This window comes from Furipterus horrens, unplaced genomic scaffold (genome assembly GCF_987537825.1).
Source record: "Furipterus horrens unplaced genomic scaffold, mFurHor1.1.pri manual_scaffold_5, whole genome shotgun sequence".
Lineage (NCBI taxonomy): Eukaryota > Metazoa > Chordata > Mammalia > Chiroptera > Furipteridae > Furipterus > Furipterus horrens.
The window spans coordinates 93,866,903-93,884,852 of record NW_028327175.1 but is presented as its reverse complement, the minus strand read 5'-3'; the positions used below and the strand labels follow the sequence as shown (position 1 = coordinate 93,884,852).

The 17,950-nt window shown below is 46.5% G+C and overlaps 1 protein-coding gene across 3 annotated transcripts; it reads left to right on the top strand.

Annotated features, from left to right (window-relative positions):
* The first annotated feature begins 5,019 nt into the window (after positions 1-5,019).
* ACTL6B (actin like 6B) lies at positions 5,020-17,933 on the top strand. 3 transcript variants are annotated; one of them, XM_090279088.1, is made up of 14 exons: positions 5,020-5,121; positions 5,592-5,668; positions 5,873-6,038; positions 6,347-6,447; positions 12,503-12,600; positions 13,237-13,331; positions 13,398-13,504; positions 14,199-14,288; positions 14,437-14,498; positions 14,607-14,721; positions 14,865-14,945; positions 15,045-15,140; positions 15,346-15,432; positions 17,647-17,933. In XM_090279088.1, the coding sequence occupies exons 1-14, from the start codon at positions 5,097-5,099 to the stop codon at positions 17,725-17,727; spliced, it is 1,281 nt and encodes a 426-aa protein (XP_090135214.1). In that variant the 5' UTR covers positions 5,020-5,096; the 3' UTR covers positions 17,728-17,933. The 3 variants fall into 3 exon arrangements, with proteins under 3 accessions (XP_090135214.1, XP_090135216.1, XP_090135215.1); XM_090279090.1 differs by lacking the exons at positions 5,873-6,038; positions 13,237-13,331 and having other exon boundaries at positions 12,503-12,643; XM_090279089.1 differs by lacking the exons at positions 14,865-14,945; positions 15,045-15,140.
* The last annotated feature ends 17 nt before the right edge of the window (positions 17,934-17,950 follow it).

Below are 17,950 nucleotides of genomic sequence, written 5' to 3'. Positions count from 1 at the left end.
GGACTGGGGGTGAGAAATGAGGCAGTGGAGATAACCAAAGTGGCCAAGGCTTTGGGAATCTTGGCTTTGAGGGGGTATAGAAAGGTGGGGTATGAGTGGAAGGAGAATGTGGAATCAAGAGATTTGTGTTTTGATGGGAGTTACTAGAGCTTGTTTAGATGATAATGGGAAGGACAGGTGAGTGGTGGTGGGTAAGGGAGGTGAAGGATACAGAGAGGCAGGGGTTAATCAATGGATGACCAATTTCTCTGAGAATGGAGAAGCCCTGGAGCACATGTGGAGAGCCTGGTTCTAACAGGCCATGGGACACTTCCTCCTTCCTCTGACTTCTTTCTCAGGCTTCTCCTTGACCTTCTTCCCCTCCTCAGGGCATTCTGTAAATGTTTTTTCTAGGGTCCTGACTTCAGCCTCCTCTTCTCACTTTCTGTGCTATTCACTGGTGACTTTATTCATTACTGTGACTAACTAACCCCTAATCACTCATAATTCTCAAACCTCTATCTGCAGCCCAGCTCTTTTCATGTGCAGACTTGGCATATGTCCAATTGCAGACTGAAGATCTCCAACTGGATGCTCACGGACAGTGGTGTGCTAGAGCCAGCTTGTGCCAACTCAGACCAGCTAACAAGGCCCCATTGTGTACCCCTTTTCCTCATTTCTCCTTGTTCAGTGAAGTCATGTTTATAGTAGTAACTCATAATCATCATGGTGGCTGTATTTATGCCATGAAAATCAGCAGATGTTTCAGATCAGGGCTCCCCTTTTCCGAAGAGCTGGTTGTTAAAACATTCACTACACACCACTGCTCTCAGACATACTCACACAGTATATTCAAAACTAAGTTAATCTTCCACCACACCCCACTCTACCCAACCCTACCCTATCTCTGAGTCTCTTGGCCCATTTAACACCATCCACCTAGGAGCGTCTCACTTCCTCATTGCACATATCTCGACAATGGTCAACTAGTTAGTATAGTCCAGGCTGCTATAACAGAGTCCCAAAATTTCAGTGGCTTAAGTGACAACCCCAAAGTAGATCCTCCAGGACTGTGGGGGCATCTCTGCCATCCTCAACACATAGCGTCCATCTCTGTGTCCATTGTGGCCCAGGCAGCTTCCACTATCATACTTGAATCTCATCCATTGAGAAGGGGGGTGGAGTGGGAAGCAAAAGTGCTTTCCTATTAAAGGGCACCACTAACCTCTGCTCAGAAGTTGGTCAGATGAAAGGAAGGCTGGGATATGTAGTCTCTAGCCATATACTTAACCAAAACATTATTAATAAAGAAAAAGGGAGATGGCTATTGATGTAAGGCTAGCAGTCTATGTCACTGGTGGATACATCTTGTCAATGCTGCCTCTTGTATATTGCTTAAATCCATCCCTTCTATTGTATGCCAGCTGGTTTTTGCCTATCTCCTGCCCTCTAAGATAGACTTTTTCTAATGAGCCTACCAAAACACAGCGATAGATATCTTCCTAAAATGCAAATTGAAACATATAATGTTGCTGTTCAAAACCATGTGATAGTTCCCCATTGATTCCATAAGAAGAACCAAACTTCTTTGCATGACACACAGGCTGGGTATTGTCCTTTCTACTCAGTCAGAATGCCTTCCACCATCACTTCAACTCTATTTTCTTGTCAGCTGGGAAAATTCAGGTCATTTTCTCAGGCTTAGTTTCAATATTGTCTCCCTGACCACACTGTTGTTTGTGCCTCACCGCAATGCTGGCTGCATTCCTATTGCAGCCTCACTGGACTATTTATTTCTGGGCACTTGCCACCCCTAGCTATGGAATCCCTGTGCAGCCAAGGCACTTGGTTTATCTGTCAGAGGCTGGGAGAGAGCTCACCAAGCAATGAGCTGATCCTCGCAAGATACTAAATCATTTCCAAGGTGTAGGGTTTGAGGGTCCTGGTCCTAGTATCTTTGATGTCATTACCAGGTGCTCAGATTTGACCAATCTGAATGTGGGCCTGGAATGTGAGAACTTCTAGATGACTTTGTTGAATTAGCTGTTTAATCATCCATCTTCCAGGATAGATATTAATCTTGATGAGAATTGCATTAAGGTATATAAACCATTTTATTCCCAGTGTCTATCAAGCACCTAGAAAATGTTCATGAAATGAATAAAATCATGGCAACATTTTCCCCAGGATCAATGCTTGTCACTCTTCAAATCTCAGCTATCACTTACCAACTGAGTGACCTGGGGCAAATCATTTAATCTCTCCATGCCTCTGTTTCCCATGAAAAATGCAGAAAATAATCAGGTCATTATGAGAACTAAATTACTTAATTTTTGTAAAGCATTTATAACAGTGCCTGGCATATAGTAGATGTCTTGTGTTTGCCATATAAAAAGAGTTCAGACATGAATGAATTGCTCCTTTACTACTTTTCCAGTCTAATCTCTCCCTGACAGTGGTTTCAGCCACCAGTTCATATCAAACCCTCCTTCTAGACTGAGCTTCTAACAATTTTCACATATGCCAGAAATGTTCATGACTCCATGCTATTGCACATGCTATTCTCTGTAAGACCTTTCCCACCTTGCACACCAGTGAACCCCTATTCATCCTTCACAATTCAGCTCAAACTTCACTTCTAGAAGCCTCCCTGGGCTCTCAGAAACAGGTAGCCCCTCTCTCTTTTGGGCCTCCACTTCATCCCCTTTCATGCATGTCTGAGCTCCCCACTGCACCCAAACTCCCTGAGACCTGGGATATATCTTATGCACTTCAGTATTCCCATGCCACACACAATATCTGGCACATGGTAGCCATAAAAGATGCTTGTTAAATCATTGAATGGATGAATGAAATACATCAATAAACTTTACCTTAACTACTTCCATAATACAGTAGAATAGCACATCAGATCCCATGATAAATGAAGATTGGCCACAGTTGAGTGGGAGGTAAATCAAGTCTAGTCTTGTAGTTAGCTAACTAGCTTTTCCACCCACCATCACAAGAAAATTACCAGAGGGACTTCTCATTACTAGATAGGCTACAGGTTCCTAACTTATGAATAATAACATTAAAGCCTCAAAAACTCCCCAGGGACCTTCTTGGGACCCAATGTCTACTGAATAGTCTTATATGCCTAGATCTTAGCCAGGCACTTGATTTGGGCATCATATTGAGCCCTACAGCTGTCCTACAGATGGAACAGTAAAGTTTAGAAAGGGACACAGATGTGTTATGAAATAGAGTTATCTGTCAACTGGCTGATAAGAGATGTCAGGTCTAGTCCTGGCTCTGTCCCATTTGGCTATGTGACCCAAGACATGGCTCTGCCTCTATCTGGGGAAATCCCTGTAAAATCTAGGAGTTGGGTCAGTAAGGTTTCTTTGGACTGAGGCAATTTCTTTTTATTTCTTTTCTTTTTTAAAGACTTTATTTATTTACTTTTAGAGAGAAGGGAAGGGACAGAGAAAGAGAGGGAGAGAAACATCAATGCGTGGTTGCCTCTCATTTGTCCCCAACCTGGGACCTGGCCTGCAACCCAGGCATGTGCCCTGACTGGGAATCAAACCGGTGGCCCTTTGGTTCACAGACTGGCACTCTATCCACTGAGCCACACCAGCCAGGGCTTGAGGCAGTTACTTAATGTGAGATCCAAAGTGAGGTGGGGAAGGCGGTAGTGGGAATTGACAAGGTATACTTACAGGAGAAGTGGAGAAACATCACTAAATCTTATAAAAGGAGACACGAAGGACATAAATAGAATAAATTTCCCCTCCAGGGTCCCTTTAATCCTCACCTCAGCATTTTGAAAGATGAAACAGTAGAGGTGCCCAGAGGTTAAGGGGGTCATCCAATTCATCCAGGCCTCAACTTATGGCAGCCAATGACTGACTTAAGGTCACTCAAGAATATTTCAATTTCTCAGCGCTTGAGTTGGCTCCTTCCCTTTTAACTCATCCCTTCCACTGAAGCCCAGACGCCTCCAGTCTGGGAAGCCAGGCCTGGACTCGGAACCAACTCATAGCATGTAAAATACCCAGGTTGCTAGGGGGTTACCCATGAGCCAGCTTAAATCTGTCCTTCCAGAGTGGGCAGCTGGTGAGCAGAGAATCTGCAGGAGCATGCTGCCATCACACAGTACATTCTTCCTCTGACATCTCTGATCTTAATGCTGTTCCCACCCCTAAACAAGTAGGTGGCAGTGCCCCCAACACATGTATTCACATGCACACACATACATTACACATATGCACATACCTACACACATGCTCATGTAAGTCTCACAGCTAAATCAGGATGTCAGAGTTCCTCCCTCACATTCACTATCAAAATTGCTGTGGAGGGGGCTTCACGCCAGGAGCCTAGAAGACTCTAGGAGCCTTCTAGTGGCTTACTTTATAAATGCCTTCTGAGGAGAGCAGATAAAGAAAGCAAGCTAAAGCTGGGTTAGCTGAGCACAATGTGTGAATGTGTATACTAGTGTGTATGTATAAAGCCCAGGCAGCACGGGACGGGAAAGGAAAAGAGGGCCCATCAGAAAGACAACCGTAGAGAGAAACGGAGAAGATGGAGACACACGCCCACCCATACATCTCCCTCTCCTTCTTCCCTTCCCTCTCACTCCCAGTGATTTCATTCAGGCCTGAGTATGGCAGAACCTTCCTCAGGAGCCTGAAGGATGAACGACTCTCCCAGCCCATGGCGTCCTCTCCTTGACCCCATTTTAAAAAGTGAGGGAGCAGGGGCCCCAGCAGTCATCCTGCAAAGTCCTGGTCTCCGGATGGACAGGGTCTCCATCTCTTGAGTACTCCTGCTCTCTGCATGCATGTCACTTAGGACCAGGGCGGGTCTCAACGTCCCTGCTAACCACCCGCTTATAACCTCTCCGCCACCCAATGTTGCGGTGTCTGTCCCTTTAAAGCAGCGGCCCCTAGCTGGGTTATTGTCTCTTCTCTTAGCCAATCCGCGGTGCTCTTAGGGGCGGGGGGATCTGGCCTCCCGATTGGCCACCCCGCGCCCCGCCCCGCCCCGCCCGGGATCCCGGGAGCTGTCCGGCCGCCTCGGTGCTGATCCCGCCGCCGCCCACGGGCCGCGAGCTGCGCTAAGAGGGCACTATGAGCGGGGGCGTCTACGGCGGAGGTGAGCGAGCCTCCGGTTTCCGGCTCCCAAGCCTGGCGCGGCCTCACCTGCAGTCCTGCACCCCGAACCGGCGCGACCCAAGCTCTGGGCACCCCAGGGCCTGTCACCTCGGCACTCGAATAGGTCCAGCCCCGGGTTTGGGTCCTGCGCCATTCCCACCTTCGATCCTTCCCAACTCTCGCGCGCACCCTGCCCAACCTCTCCACCCTTCAACCCATCGGCCGCCCAGCCTTAGACCCCTTCCTTGCCAGCAAGGAAAGTGGCCCTGAACAAGGCCACTGGGCAAGAAGGGACTCTAGAAACTTGACCCCCACTCCCAGGACTCCGGACTCCACGCCGAGCTCCACCTGCCCCAACCAGTGTTGAAAGTGGCGAGATTATGGCTCTGCCCTGACCTCTTCTTGGAACTAAACAGGGGGAGAGACTTTGGGAGAGACCCCCCCCCCTCACACGCTTATCTCCCCGCACAGATGAGGTGGGGGCGCTGGTCTTTGACATTGGCTCCTTCTCAGTCCGCGCTGGGTACGCTGGGGAAGACTGCCCCAAGGTGAGCCTTCCAGCCCCCTTCCCAGATCCTAGGGCCTCCGGACTTCCATCCAGCCTTCTCAGAAACGCAGGGCTTTCACAGCCCAGAGAGAAGCTCTGTTAAACGGGAATATGGGAGTAAACCCAGGAGCGGGCTGGGGGCCCTGCCAAGGGCTTGGCCTGGGGCAAGAAGTTGATCCCTTTCCCTGCTGGTTCACCCCTCCAGGCTGACTTTCCTACCACAGTGGGGCTGCTGGCCGCGGAGGAGGGGGGTGGGCTGGAGTTGGAGGGAGAGAAAGAGAAGAAAGGGAAGATCTTTCACATCGACACCAACGCCCTGCATGTGCCTCGGGATGGAGCAGAGGTCATGTCACCCCTCAAAAATGGCATGAGTAAGGGGCCCCCACCCACAGCTTCCTGACACAGACCTGGAGCCCAACCCACAACCTGGGATACAGCACCCCACACCCATGGAGTTTTCCTTAACAGCTACCCAAGACCCAGAGATCCCCTCACTGCTTCCCACAGCTGCCCAGTTCCCAGCCCAGAGACCTCGCCAGATATCTGGGAAGGGGGGATTTCCACTGGAGCTGGTCTCATTTCCCCTTCCCTGGCCTTGGTCTTTCTCCTTCCTTTCTTTCCTGTTTCTGGACCGTTTCCTGCCCACTCTCATCTCTTCCTGCTGGTCTCCTGGCCCCAGTCGAGGACTGGGAGTGCTTTCGCGCCATCCTGGATCACACCTACAGCAAACATGTCAAGTCCGAGCCAAACCTGCACCCCGTGCTCATGTCCGAGGCCCCGGTAAGTGCCTCATCCAGCTCCTAGAGCAACCCTGGGGTTCACCATTCACTTCTCTCCTCAAGCCACTGCCTTCAATCACTCCACCTCAATGTTCAGACTTTCCTTTCAACCACATCCTCTTCAACCACTTTTCTGCCTCCCCGGTTTAGTCTACATCAGTCTCTCCTCCTACTCTATCTAGTCACCCTTACCCCCAGTCAGCCTTATCCTCTTTTTCTTCCTGGTAAAGTCCTTTTTGACCTTTTAACTTAAATTTCTATCAATATTATGTATGCATATAAAGAATCAATTTTCCTTCTAAAGTATGTTAAGAAAAAAAAAAAAAAAAAACTGCCATTCATACCCTCCTTCCATTTCCACTTTTCCAGAGGCAACTGCTTTTTCCTCTTCTAGCTCACTTTTATCATTTTCTTTCATATCTCTAATATCATGCTTAAATTGCTGCTTGTGGGTTTTTTAGTTTTAGGAATTAGCTATGGGTTTCCAACTATAAAAAAAGAGCATTTAGCTCTCTTTTCTCCCCCAGTCCACACCACACATATTTCTTACTCCCACTTTTAAGTACAATTGCATTTTAGGTTTCTCTAAGATAAGTATTCAGTATTTACACTGTTATTATTATGTATGCTAATCAGGGTTGAGCAAGGCAGTAAACTATGGTTACTTTTTCTTTCCTGCACAACCTTTTGTTTTTCATAGAATAAAAATTTTCTTGATTTTTATTTTGCATAGTTTTCTATCTACTTAATAACGTGACCCTAAATTATTCATCAGTTGTTTACATTTTTCTCAAAACTTTAATTTCTTTAGACATTCTATCAATTTCATTTTCTTGAAAAAAATCTCCCCAAGAACTCACTGATTTGCTTCACTTTGGACTGGTTGCCTTCTACGCAGAGAACATAGCTATCATCCTGACATCTCCCTTCATCACCATCCTAGGGAATCCCTTTGCATCTCTCCTGTGTCAAAAGTCCTGTTTCCTGTATCTCATGACATCTTTTCTTGATTTACTCCATTATTTTAATGGAGCACACCCTTCGGAAATTGTCTTCAAAAAGTGACAAGAATTAAACTTTTTGAGACCTTGTATGTCTGATCTTGTATTGCTAGCTTAGCAATACTCGAAACTGGAAAACATTTTTCTTCATAATCTTGAAGGCACTTATACATTGTCTTCCAGCATCTATTGTTGCCATCAAGAAGGCAGAAAACATCTAATTTCTGATCTTTTAATGTATTTTTTCTTTCTGAAAGTTTATAGAATTTTCACTTTGTCCTCAGTTTTCTGTTATTTCACACTATTATATTGTTTTATTTTCATCCATTGCCCTAGATTAGCAATTTTCAACCAGTGTGCCATGAGAATTTTTAAAACACGCAATACCTGACTATTCATTCAGGGACACTGACCTCTTTTCCCTTAGATTGTTAAAATTAAAAAATAATGATAGCAGCCAACACAGCAATAGCCATCCAGTGTGAATAAATCAAAATTATACCTATTTTTTGTTATATCGGCAAAAAGTACTTTCTTTGGTGTGCTGCAGAATTTTAGTAATTAGTTTATGTGTGCCATGAGATGAAAAAGGTTGAAAGTCACTGCAGTGGACACTCAGTGGGTTCCTTCAATCTAGAAATCTTTGTCTTTCAAACAGTGAAAAAATAATTTAGTAATTATTCAGTTTAATAACTTAAATTATCTCAATTTTCTTTGTTCTCTCTTTTGGGAAATCTTGTTATTTGAATTTTATACTTCTTGAACTGTATTCGCTGATTTTTGTATCTTTTCCACCATTTTATTTTTTCCTCTATTTCCAAGATATTCCCTCAGTTTTATTTTGTAAACTTTCTATTGAGTTTTTAATTTCTGCTCCAGTATTTTTAATTTTAATGAGCTCCTTTTTGTTACATAAAGGTCATTTTTAGAGCATTGTATTCTTCTTTCATGGGTGCAATACCATCTATTATCTGATAAGAATATTATAAATTTTTGTTTTGCTGTTTTAAGATTATACTTTATTGATTATGCTATTATAGTTGTCCTGATTTTTCCCCTTTCCTCCCCCCTCCACCCAACACCCCCAACTTCTTCAGGTGATTCCCCCCACCATTGCTCATGTCCATGGGTCATGTATATAAGTTCTTTGGCTACTCCATTTCCTATACTGTACTTTAGATCCCCATGACTATTATGTAACTACCTATTTGTACTTCTTAATCCACTCACCTCTTCACCCATTCTTCCCCATTCACCCTCTCATCTGGCAACCATCAAAATGTTCCCTGTTTCCATGATTCTTTCTCTGTTCTTCTTGTTTGCTTAGTTTGTTTTTTAGATTCAGTTGTTGATAGATAGATATATTTTTGTCATTTTTTTCAGCCATAGTTTTGATCTTCTTTTTCTTAAGTAAGTCCCTTTAACATTTCATTTAATAATGATTTGGTGATGATGAACCCTTTTAGTTTTTTCTTGTCTGGGAAGCTCTTCATCTGCCCTTCAATTCTAAATGATAGCTTTGCTGGGTAGAGCAATCTTAGCTGTAGGTCCCTGCTTTTCATGACTTTGAATATGACTTGCCAATCCTTTCTAGCCTGCAAAGTTTCTTTTGAGAAATCAGCTGACTGCCTTATGGGAACTCCCTGTAGGTAACCAACTGCTTTTCTCCTGCTGTTTTTAAGATTCTCTCTTTATCTTTCCTTTGCCATTTTAATTATGATGTGTCTTGGAGTGGGCCTCTTGGCATCCATCTTGTTTGGGACTCTCTGTACTTCCTGAACTTGCATGTGTGTCCCCCTCACCAAATTAGTGAAATTTCTTTCACTATTTTTTCAAATAGATTTCCAATTTCTTGCTTTTTATCTTCTCCTTTTGATACTCTCATGATGCAAATGTTGGACCTCTTGAAATTGTCCCAGAGGCTGATTATACTATCTTCTTTTTTCTTCTTATTGTTCTGATTGATTGGGTTTTTTTTGCTTCCTTATGTTCCAAATTATTGATTTGATTCTCAGCTTCATCCATTCTACTGCTGTTTCCCTGTATATCATTCTTCATTTCAATTAGTGTATCCTTCATTTCTGACTGGATCTTTTTTATGCTGTTGAGGTCCTCACTAAGTTCCTTGAGCATCCTTATAACCAGTGTTTTGAGCTCTGCATCTCCTAGATTGCTTATCTTCATTTCTTATACCTCTTTTTCTGGAGTTTTGATCTGTTCTTTCATTTGGGCCATGTTTATTTGTCTCCTCATTTTGGTGGCCTCCCTGTGCTTGTTTTTATGTATGTATCAGGTAGAGCTGCTTTGACTCCATGTCTTGGTAGTGTGGCCTATGTAGAAGGTGTCCTGTAGAGTCCAGTGGCACAGCCTCCCCATCACCTAAGCTGGGTACTCAAGGTGCACGCTTCATGTGGGTTGAGTACACCCTCCTCTTGTAGTTGAGCCTTGGTTGCTGTTGTAAGATCAATGGGAGGGATTGACCCAGGCCAGTCAGGTACAAGGACTGGTTGTGACCACTGACCACCAACCTCCACCCTCCATGGAGAATCAGCTGTGCAGGGGCAGGGTGGTGGTGCTCCAACATGTTCTGTAGCTGTCCACTGGGTATGTTGGCCCTGGGGTTTCCTGAGTGGTGCGGGCCAAGGTCATCCCCTACCTGTGTTTTGCTATAAAGCAATCTGAGATGGCTATTACTTCTGCTGGGCAAAGCCAAGCTGGGACTCTAAGCTGGCTGCTCTTAGTGCCAGGCTTGGGGCTCACTGAAGTCAGCTGTTGCTTATTTGATAGGATTTAGGAAGTTTTGAAGCAAGAGCCAAGACCAGCCATTCATATGGAAAAGTAGCTTGGGTGGGGCTGTAAGTTGGGTGGGGTGGAGTCTCTGGGGACCTCTAAGGCAGGTCAAACAGTGTTAGCCAGGTTGATGGAGTCTCAGATATGACACCAGCTTACCAGCTCTGTGTGGGGGAGGGTTTAGGAAAGCGGCATTGGTCTCTGCTCACCTTGATGCCAGATACTTCAGTTTCTCCCTATATACCACTGGTGCCTTTCAAGCTGCTACCTTAGTGCTGGAGCTCAGAGGAAGTGAGTCTGAGTAGGTGAGTCTGTGTGTGTGTTCTTTAAGAGAAATTGTTTGGAGGTCCTGCAGTTTCTTCCACTGACTCAATGCCTGCTAGTTTTTGCAGTCAGAAGTTGTGGGGACTTATCTTCCTGGCACTGGAACCCTGGGCTGGGGGGCCTGGTTTGGGGCTGGGACTCCTTGCTCTGGAGTTACCCCTTCCAAATTTTTATCCACCACATATGGTTGTGGGATTAGCCCGTTATTCATCTGCACTCTTCCTACCAGTCTGGATGGATGTGGTTTAATTCCATAATTGTCAGACTCAATTCTGTAGTTGTCAGACTTCTGTTCAACTCTTTCTCGTGGTTCTGAGTGATGGTTGTTCTATATTTTAGTTGTACTTTTGATGTGGTTGTGTGAAGAAGTGAGCCATGTCTACCTATGCTGCCATCTTGACTGGAAGTCTTGGTTTTGATTTTGAAATTTTTTGTGTTCCTGCATAAATCTGTTCTTCTAAGTTTTTCCTACTCTTTTTTGCGGTCTCTATCACATTTTAGAGGTTTTTCTTAGATTTATACAGATCATTGGTTGTCTGCTTATGAGTACAATGAACTAAAAAGCTGATAGGAAGCTGTGTACGGTGGGAGACGTGTTGACTATGATTTCTGCTAGAAGTTGATCTGACCTGGATTCTTGTTAGGCAGCCTCTGATAATTGAAATCTTTTGGTCTTTGTTGTAACACACAGGAAAGACTTCTACCCTGAAGACAGTTGTGGAAACCCCCATTCTGAGAACCAAGTGAAAGAACAGGGCTGATGTTCTCTGCATTCCATATGTCTGGCATCACTTAATTCCCCCTTTTTAAGTATGGTGCCCTCACTCCTGACTGTGTCAAGTGTTGCACCAGTTTAGAGGTTTGCAGTTTCTGTGTCTATAGATATATCTATTCTAGATTTCTCGTAGAGATGAAATCATACAATATATGACTTTTTGAGTCTGTATTCTTTCTCTTAGCATAATGTTTTTGAGATTCATCCATGTTGTAGTATATATCTGTACTTTATATTTTTATTATGGCTGAATAATATTTCATTGTATGAATATACCACAATTTTTTTTCTATTAATCCATTGGTGAACATTTGGGTTGTTTTCATTTTTGGATATTGTTGATGGTGTTGCTATGAACAGTTGTGTACAAGATTTGTTTGAGTACCTATTTTTAATTCTTTTGGGTATATACCTAGGAATGGAATTGCTGGCTCATATGATAATTTAATATTTAACTTTCTGAGTAACTCCCAATTGTTTTCCACAGTGGTTGAACCATTTTACCTTCTCACTAGCAATGTATAATTGTTTCAATTTCTCCACATCATTTCCAGCATGTTATTTTCTGATTTTTTTTTCAAATTATTATTGCCATCCTAGTGGGTGTGAAGTAGTATCTCATTGTGCTTTTGATCTGCATTTCCCTAATTGTCATCAGTGTTGAGCATCTTTTCATGTTTGTTGGTTTTAATGGATTTATGTCTTTTTAAATTATCCCTTTTATTATAGTTTTGCTGGAATCCTGGAAGGGAATAATATAGACGTTTGTATTCAACCCACCATTTTTATCCAGAAATATCTCCAGCTTTCTTGCCTCTGAAATTATTAGAGTGGGGAAAGAAGAGAAATGTATTGGGGGGTAGGAGGGGCCTGAAGTGTGTATACTGTGCAATAAAGAACACTGAGCCAGGAGTCAAGAGACTATGACTCCAGTCCCAGCTCTAATAAGAGCTTTTTATGTGATTTTGGGCAAGTCACTATCTTTCTCTGAGTTTTATCTTCTTCAGCTGGGTTTGAATTGTAATCTTTAAAATTCTTTATAGTTCTCACATTCTAAATATCTATGTGGGTCAAGGGGATTGACCTGTGTCCCCAGTCAAAACTGTGTGCACATGGGTCTGTGCCTCTCCATTCCTGAATCCTCCCCTCCTGAACTTTCTCCACAGTGGAACACACGGGCCAAGCGGGAGAAGCTGACAGAGCTGATGTTCGAGCAGTACAACATTCCTGCCTTCTTCTTATGCAAGACAGCAGTGCTTACCGCGTATCCTCTGGGTCCATCTGCTCTGCCTGGGTGGAGGGCCAGGGTGTGTGTGTGTCATGCTGAACTGAGGGTTGGGCTTGATTCTATGGGAATAAAGTCCTGGAGGGGCAGATACCCCCAGGAGCCCCATTAGTTCAGAGAGCCCCTGTGGGCTAAATGCCTTTGACACTGAGATAGCCAGATCAGCAGTCACTTCCCATTTCTCGATCAGGTTGAGCAGAGAGAGTTGTGCCAAGTAGACAGAAGGGGCCAGGGCTAAAGAGAGGAAGGAGAGGTATATGACAAAGAGGAGTTTCCTCCCCAAACAACTAATCAGCATTTTTTTAAGGGTCTGCCTTGCTAGGTACTGAGGCAATATGGGCCCTAATTTCAAGGAGCCCATAAGACATAAAACTAAGACTAAAGAGAGGCTGAGAACTCAGAAAGAAATAGAGGGGAAGATGTTGTGATTCAGACACGGAAAAAGTGACAGGGCTTTCAGGAACCTTCCCGCAGCAGATGGGTCACAAACCAGGAGAAATTTGCAAACTGAGAATGGGCTGGGGTTCAGGATGGCAGAGAGTGACCAGGTCAGACCTGGGTCCCTGCCCCGGCATTTGCTGCTGCTGTCTCTTTGACCTACGCATTCCATGCCAGCTTTGCAAATGGACGCTCCACAGGCCTAGTGCTGGACAGTGGGGCCACCCATACCACAGCCATTCCAGTGCATGATGGCTACGTCCTGCAGCAAGGTGGGGCCTCGGCCAAGGTTGGGGGTGCCTTGGGAGACCAGGCCCTGATATTTCCTCCTCTTCTAGGCATCGTCAAGTCACCCCTGGCAGGGGACTTCATCTCCATGCAGTGCCGGGAGCTCTTCCAAGAAATGGCCATTGATATCATCCCACCTTACATGATTGCAGCCAAGGTGGGGCCTCTGGGGCATCCTGGGCACTCACCTTATGCCTGTCGGCCCACTGATCCATTATATATAAGAGCGGGGAACAGCAGGGCCCCCAGAAGACCCTGGGTCCAGTTTCTCAACTTACAATCAAGGCATCAGAGATCCAGACAGGCTGAGGGATGTGGCCTAGGTCACACAACCAGCTGGTAGCAGGATGTGAAGGGCCAGTGTGGTGAGTTCTGGGGTCCAATAGGCTCAGGTTCAAGGTCTGCTTCTACCATATAAGAGCTGTGTGACCTAAAGCATGAGCCTGAAGCTCCCCAAGCCTCATTTCCTTCCCCTGTAAAGTGGAATAACAGTGCATAAGGCTGCTGTGTCAAATGAGGTACTGCATGCAAGGGTCTTCCCTGGACCACCCCATGGAACATGGCTCAGTAAAAGCTGTTTCCTCAAGGTTCTGGATTTCCACTGTATTCCCTATTCCTTCAGCTTCCTCTGGCCCAGGTGTTTCAGATTAGCTGTACTCACTGCATGCATGGCTCTCCCCATTATCCCTCCTCTAACAGGGAAGGAGAAAAACATTTTTTGTGCACCACAGAGCAGAGAACCCAGTGCCTATTAGGTGCAGAGCCAGCAAGTGCTAGGAATGATGATGTGGTCAGGGTGGGCTGGGCAAGTGTGAAATGAGGAAGGCTGCTCATAGGCTGTGCCCCCACAGGAGCCCGTACGGGAGGGCGCCCCCCCAAACTGGAAGAAGAAGGAGAAGCTACCCCAGGTTTCCAAGTCTTGGCATAACTACATGTGCAATGTGAGGCACTGGAGAAAGTCCCCTGAAACACTCCTCCCTAGCTGCTAGTCTCCCACCATGAGTTGAATGGAAGGGACAGAGGCCCTGCAAGTGGGTTGGGGGCTGCTGAAGAGGGTGGCTGACCTTCACCACCTCCCTGGGTTCTCAGGAGGTGATCCAGGACTTCCAGGCTTCTGTGCTGCAGGTCTCAGACTCTCCCTACGATGAGCAGTGAGTGGGGCCTACAGCTGGGAGAGTGGGTAGGAAAGAGGGCCTGGGGCTTAGAGGGGACCTCTGGTCTTCTGTGAGTATCCCAAAGTCTTACTCTTTTCTGGGCAGGGTGGCTGCACAAATGCCCACAGTGCATTATGAGATGCCCAATGGCTACAACACAGACTACGGCGCTGAGCGACTCCGCATCCCTGAAGGCCTGTTTGATCCCTCCAATGTCAAGGTTGGGCTGGCTGGACAGCACTGTGGTGGGGCTGGCTGGGATCCCTGTATGCCATGCTGAGGTGTGGGGGAGGCTGAGAAGGGTCATAGAAGCCTAAGGAGAGGGGGAAGAGGGCCCAAAGCCCAGGTAACCTTTCTCTGCAGGGCCTCTCGGGGAACACCATGTTAGGTGTGGGCCATGTGGTGACCACCAGCATCGGCATGTGTGACATCGACATTCGCCCGGTGAGGCCAGAGCCTGGGGCTGGGCAAAGGGGCCCAGGAGAAGTGGGGAGACAGAGAAGGGCTGTTCCCTGTCTGCTTACTCCTCCTCCCTGCTCTCAGGGTCTATACGGCAGTGTCATTGTCACTGGTGGGAACACACTGCTTCAGGGCTTCACTGACAGGCTCAATCGAGAGCTTTCTCAGAAGACCCCACCGGTAGGAGCCCACCTTCAGCTAGGGCCCTGGACTCCAGTCCTGGGTTAGCCCTTCAACACCAAGTCCTTCCTTCTTTCCAAACATCTAGTGTTCTGGCCACCAGAGCAGATCCCTCCCCTTGTGGCTTCCCAGTCTTCCCTACCCCTAGCCCTGTCCTTACCCAGAACCCAGGCGTCTGTTTCCCCCAGCCCTTCTTTCCCCCCAGAGCATGCGACTGAAACTCATTGCCAGCAACAGCACCATGGAGCGCAAATTCAGCCCCTGGATTGGAGGCTCCATCTTGGCCTCACTGGTGAGTGGGGAGGGGTCTGCCTGGGTTCTGACTGTGAAAGGGGCAGCCCAAGCCATCCCCAGTGCCTTGCCTACCTCCTCATTTATTCATTCAACAAATATTTATTTTTGAGAAAGGGCAGTTAGTACTCCCAGAAAGGTTAATGTTCTGTCAGGACACAAACCAGGGAGCAGAGGGACAGGAAGCTGGAGAGGTTGGTTGGGATGAGATTGTAGTGGCCTTGTGTGCAAGGATGAGGCACTCATTGTACTCATCAGGGAGGAGACACTGAAGGTCAGGGGCAAGGCTAGGTGACAGTCACAGGCATGTTTGAGAAGACTATGTCTTTGGGGATCTGGGTGTGAGCTGGACGCAAGGAGACCTTGCAAGAGGACTATATTGTCCTAGAATCATAGAGAGGGGTGAAGAGCAAGGGGCAGTTAGAGAAGGAGGCAGGCAGGTTGGTTCTGGGGCAGGAGGTTGTGAGTTCAGTTTGGAGCTCCTACTGGGGCAGAAGCGAGATGTTGAGCAGGGAGCTGGAGATACAAACTGCATCTGGAGGGACAAGGAGGACATCCGCTAGCGGGGGAGCCCCCAGGGAGATAAACAAGGGTTAGAAAGGCAGGATGCTAATAGTCTGAAGTTAGGCCCAGTTATTATGGGCCTCCTGTGTACTGGAAGTGGGCAGACAGCCTGACACAGTTCCTGCTTCCATGAGCAGAAACAATTTTAGAGGCCCAGATCTTTAAACAGGAATTCACCACAAAGTGTGAGGATATTCCATTAAGGAAAGACCTGATTCAGTTCAGGGGTCATAAAGAGACCGTCAGGAGCGTTCAAACTGAGATGGGAAGACTGAGTAAGAACTCATGAGGCAAAGAGGACCATGGGAAGAGGCAGGCAAAGCCAAAAGCAGTGGGCAGACACAGTCAAATATTAGTTTTGTAAGCTCACTTGGGCTCAGTGGTCTCCACTGTGATTGGGATTTGACTGGGAAGTGGATACAAGAAGCAAGAGAGGAGTCTAGGATGAGGCTCAGGGTGCTAGCTTCTGGCAACTCTGTCCAGTAGGAATGTAATGTGAGTCACATATGCAATATTTAAGAGTCCAAAGAATCAGATGAAATTAAGTTTAAAGAATGTATATTTTATTTAATCCAATATATCCAAGATATTCCAATGTATGATCAATGTAAAGGTGATTGAGATATTTTACATTCTTTTTTTCTGGACTTCATCATCAATAACCAGTGTGTATCTTACACAGAGCACATCTCAATTCAGAGCAGCCACATTTCAAGTACTCAATAACCACACATGGCTAGAGGCTACTCTAATGGACAGTGCTAGTTTAGAAGGTGAGAAAGACCACAGAAGCAGGTTTGGGCCAGACCTGGGGGAAGATGATGATAAACTCAGTGGTGGACATATTGAGTTTGAGGTCCTGAGGGACACTCAGGGAGAGGTATCCGAAGGATAGGTATCTGGCTCTGTTACTCAGCACTGAGATCTGCAAAAGAAATGGGAAAAATTGGGGACGGGTGGGATTTTAGTTCATGAGAAGTCACTGGAGTGGACGAGCTGGTCCAAGAAGACTTGTTCTGTCAGCCAAGGAGAGAAAAGTGGACGGAACCATGGGCACAGGCACTAACTTTCAGGCAGAGACAGAGGAACCATAAAGAGAAGAGACAGTCTGGGATGCCCAGTGGAGGAGACCCTCAAGGGGCAAGTTTCAATAGGGAAGTGGGGCACCAGAGTGAAGACAACTCCATCACAAGTTAGGTGGTGCAGGAGTGGTGAGGGTAGAAGAAAGATATTTCTTTTGAAGGAAGACTTGATCAGCGGCACAGGGGGTGGGGGTGTTGCGGGGGTGGTTGTTGGGGTACTGGTTGGCTGGCTTGGGGCTGTAAGTTCCACCACTCAGCTCAAAAACAGTGCCTGACCCAGGGTAGGCAGGTGCACAATAAATACTTGTTGAATGAATCAACATTATGATTGAACGATATGAAGGAGGGTATTCGCCTCCAGAACATGAAGGGGTTGTTGGGAGGATGAGGATGGGAGTTGGGGTTGGGGAGGTCGTTGTCACAGGGAGGTTGGCCTGAGGATGGGGTGGGGGAGGCCAGGAAGAGGATTTCCAGGGCCTGAGCCTGCACCGGTGGAATGTGGGGAGGTGCTTCCCACAGCCCCCCCCCCGGGGCCCGCCTGACCGCCCGCTGTCGTCTCTCGCACCCAGGGCACTTTCCAGCAGATGTGGATCTCCAAGCAAGAATACGAAGAAGGTGGGAAGCAGTGCGTGGAGCGGAAGTGCCCTTGAGGGCTCCTCCTCCCCACCCACAGGCCAGCCCGTAGCAGTGGGGGAGGGGACGAGAAGGGGGGAAGGGTTTCCCCTGCCGGGACTCCTCAAGTTCAGATCGAAATCTCCTAACCCTCCTCCACCCCAGCACCCCTTTCTTCTCCTTGTCCCTTTCGTCCTCTTAGATTGTGATGTTTTGGGGTTGAAAAGAATAAAAATGTTTTAAGAAAAAATAGTTTGGATT

Bases quoted from the DNA above. Each gene is read 5' to 3' on its own strand.
- ACTL6B (XM_090279088.1), top strand. From the start codon at position 5,097: ATGAGCGGGGGCGTCTACGGCGGAG. The intron at 6,039-6,346 runs GTAAGGGGCCCC...TCCTGGCCCCAG, and splicing joins ACCCCTCAAAAATGGCATGA to TCGAGGACTGGGAGTGCTTT. The intron at 14,722-14,864 runs GTTGGGCTGGCT...CTTTCTCTGCAG, and splicing joins TTGATCCCTCCAATGTCAAG to GGCCTCTCGGGGAACACCAT.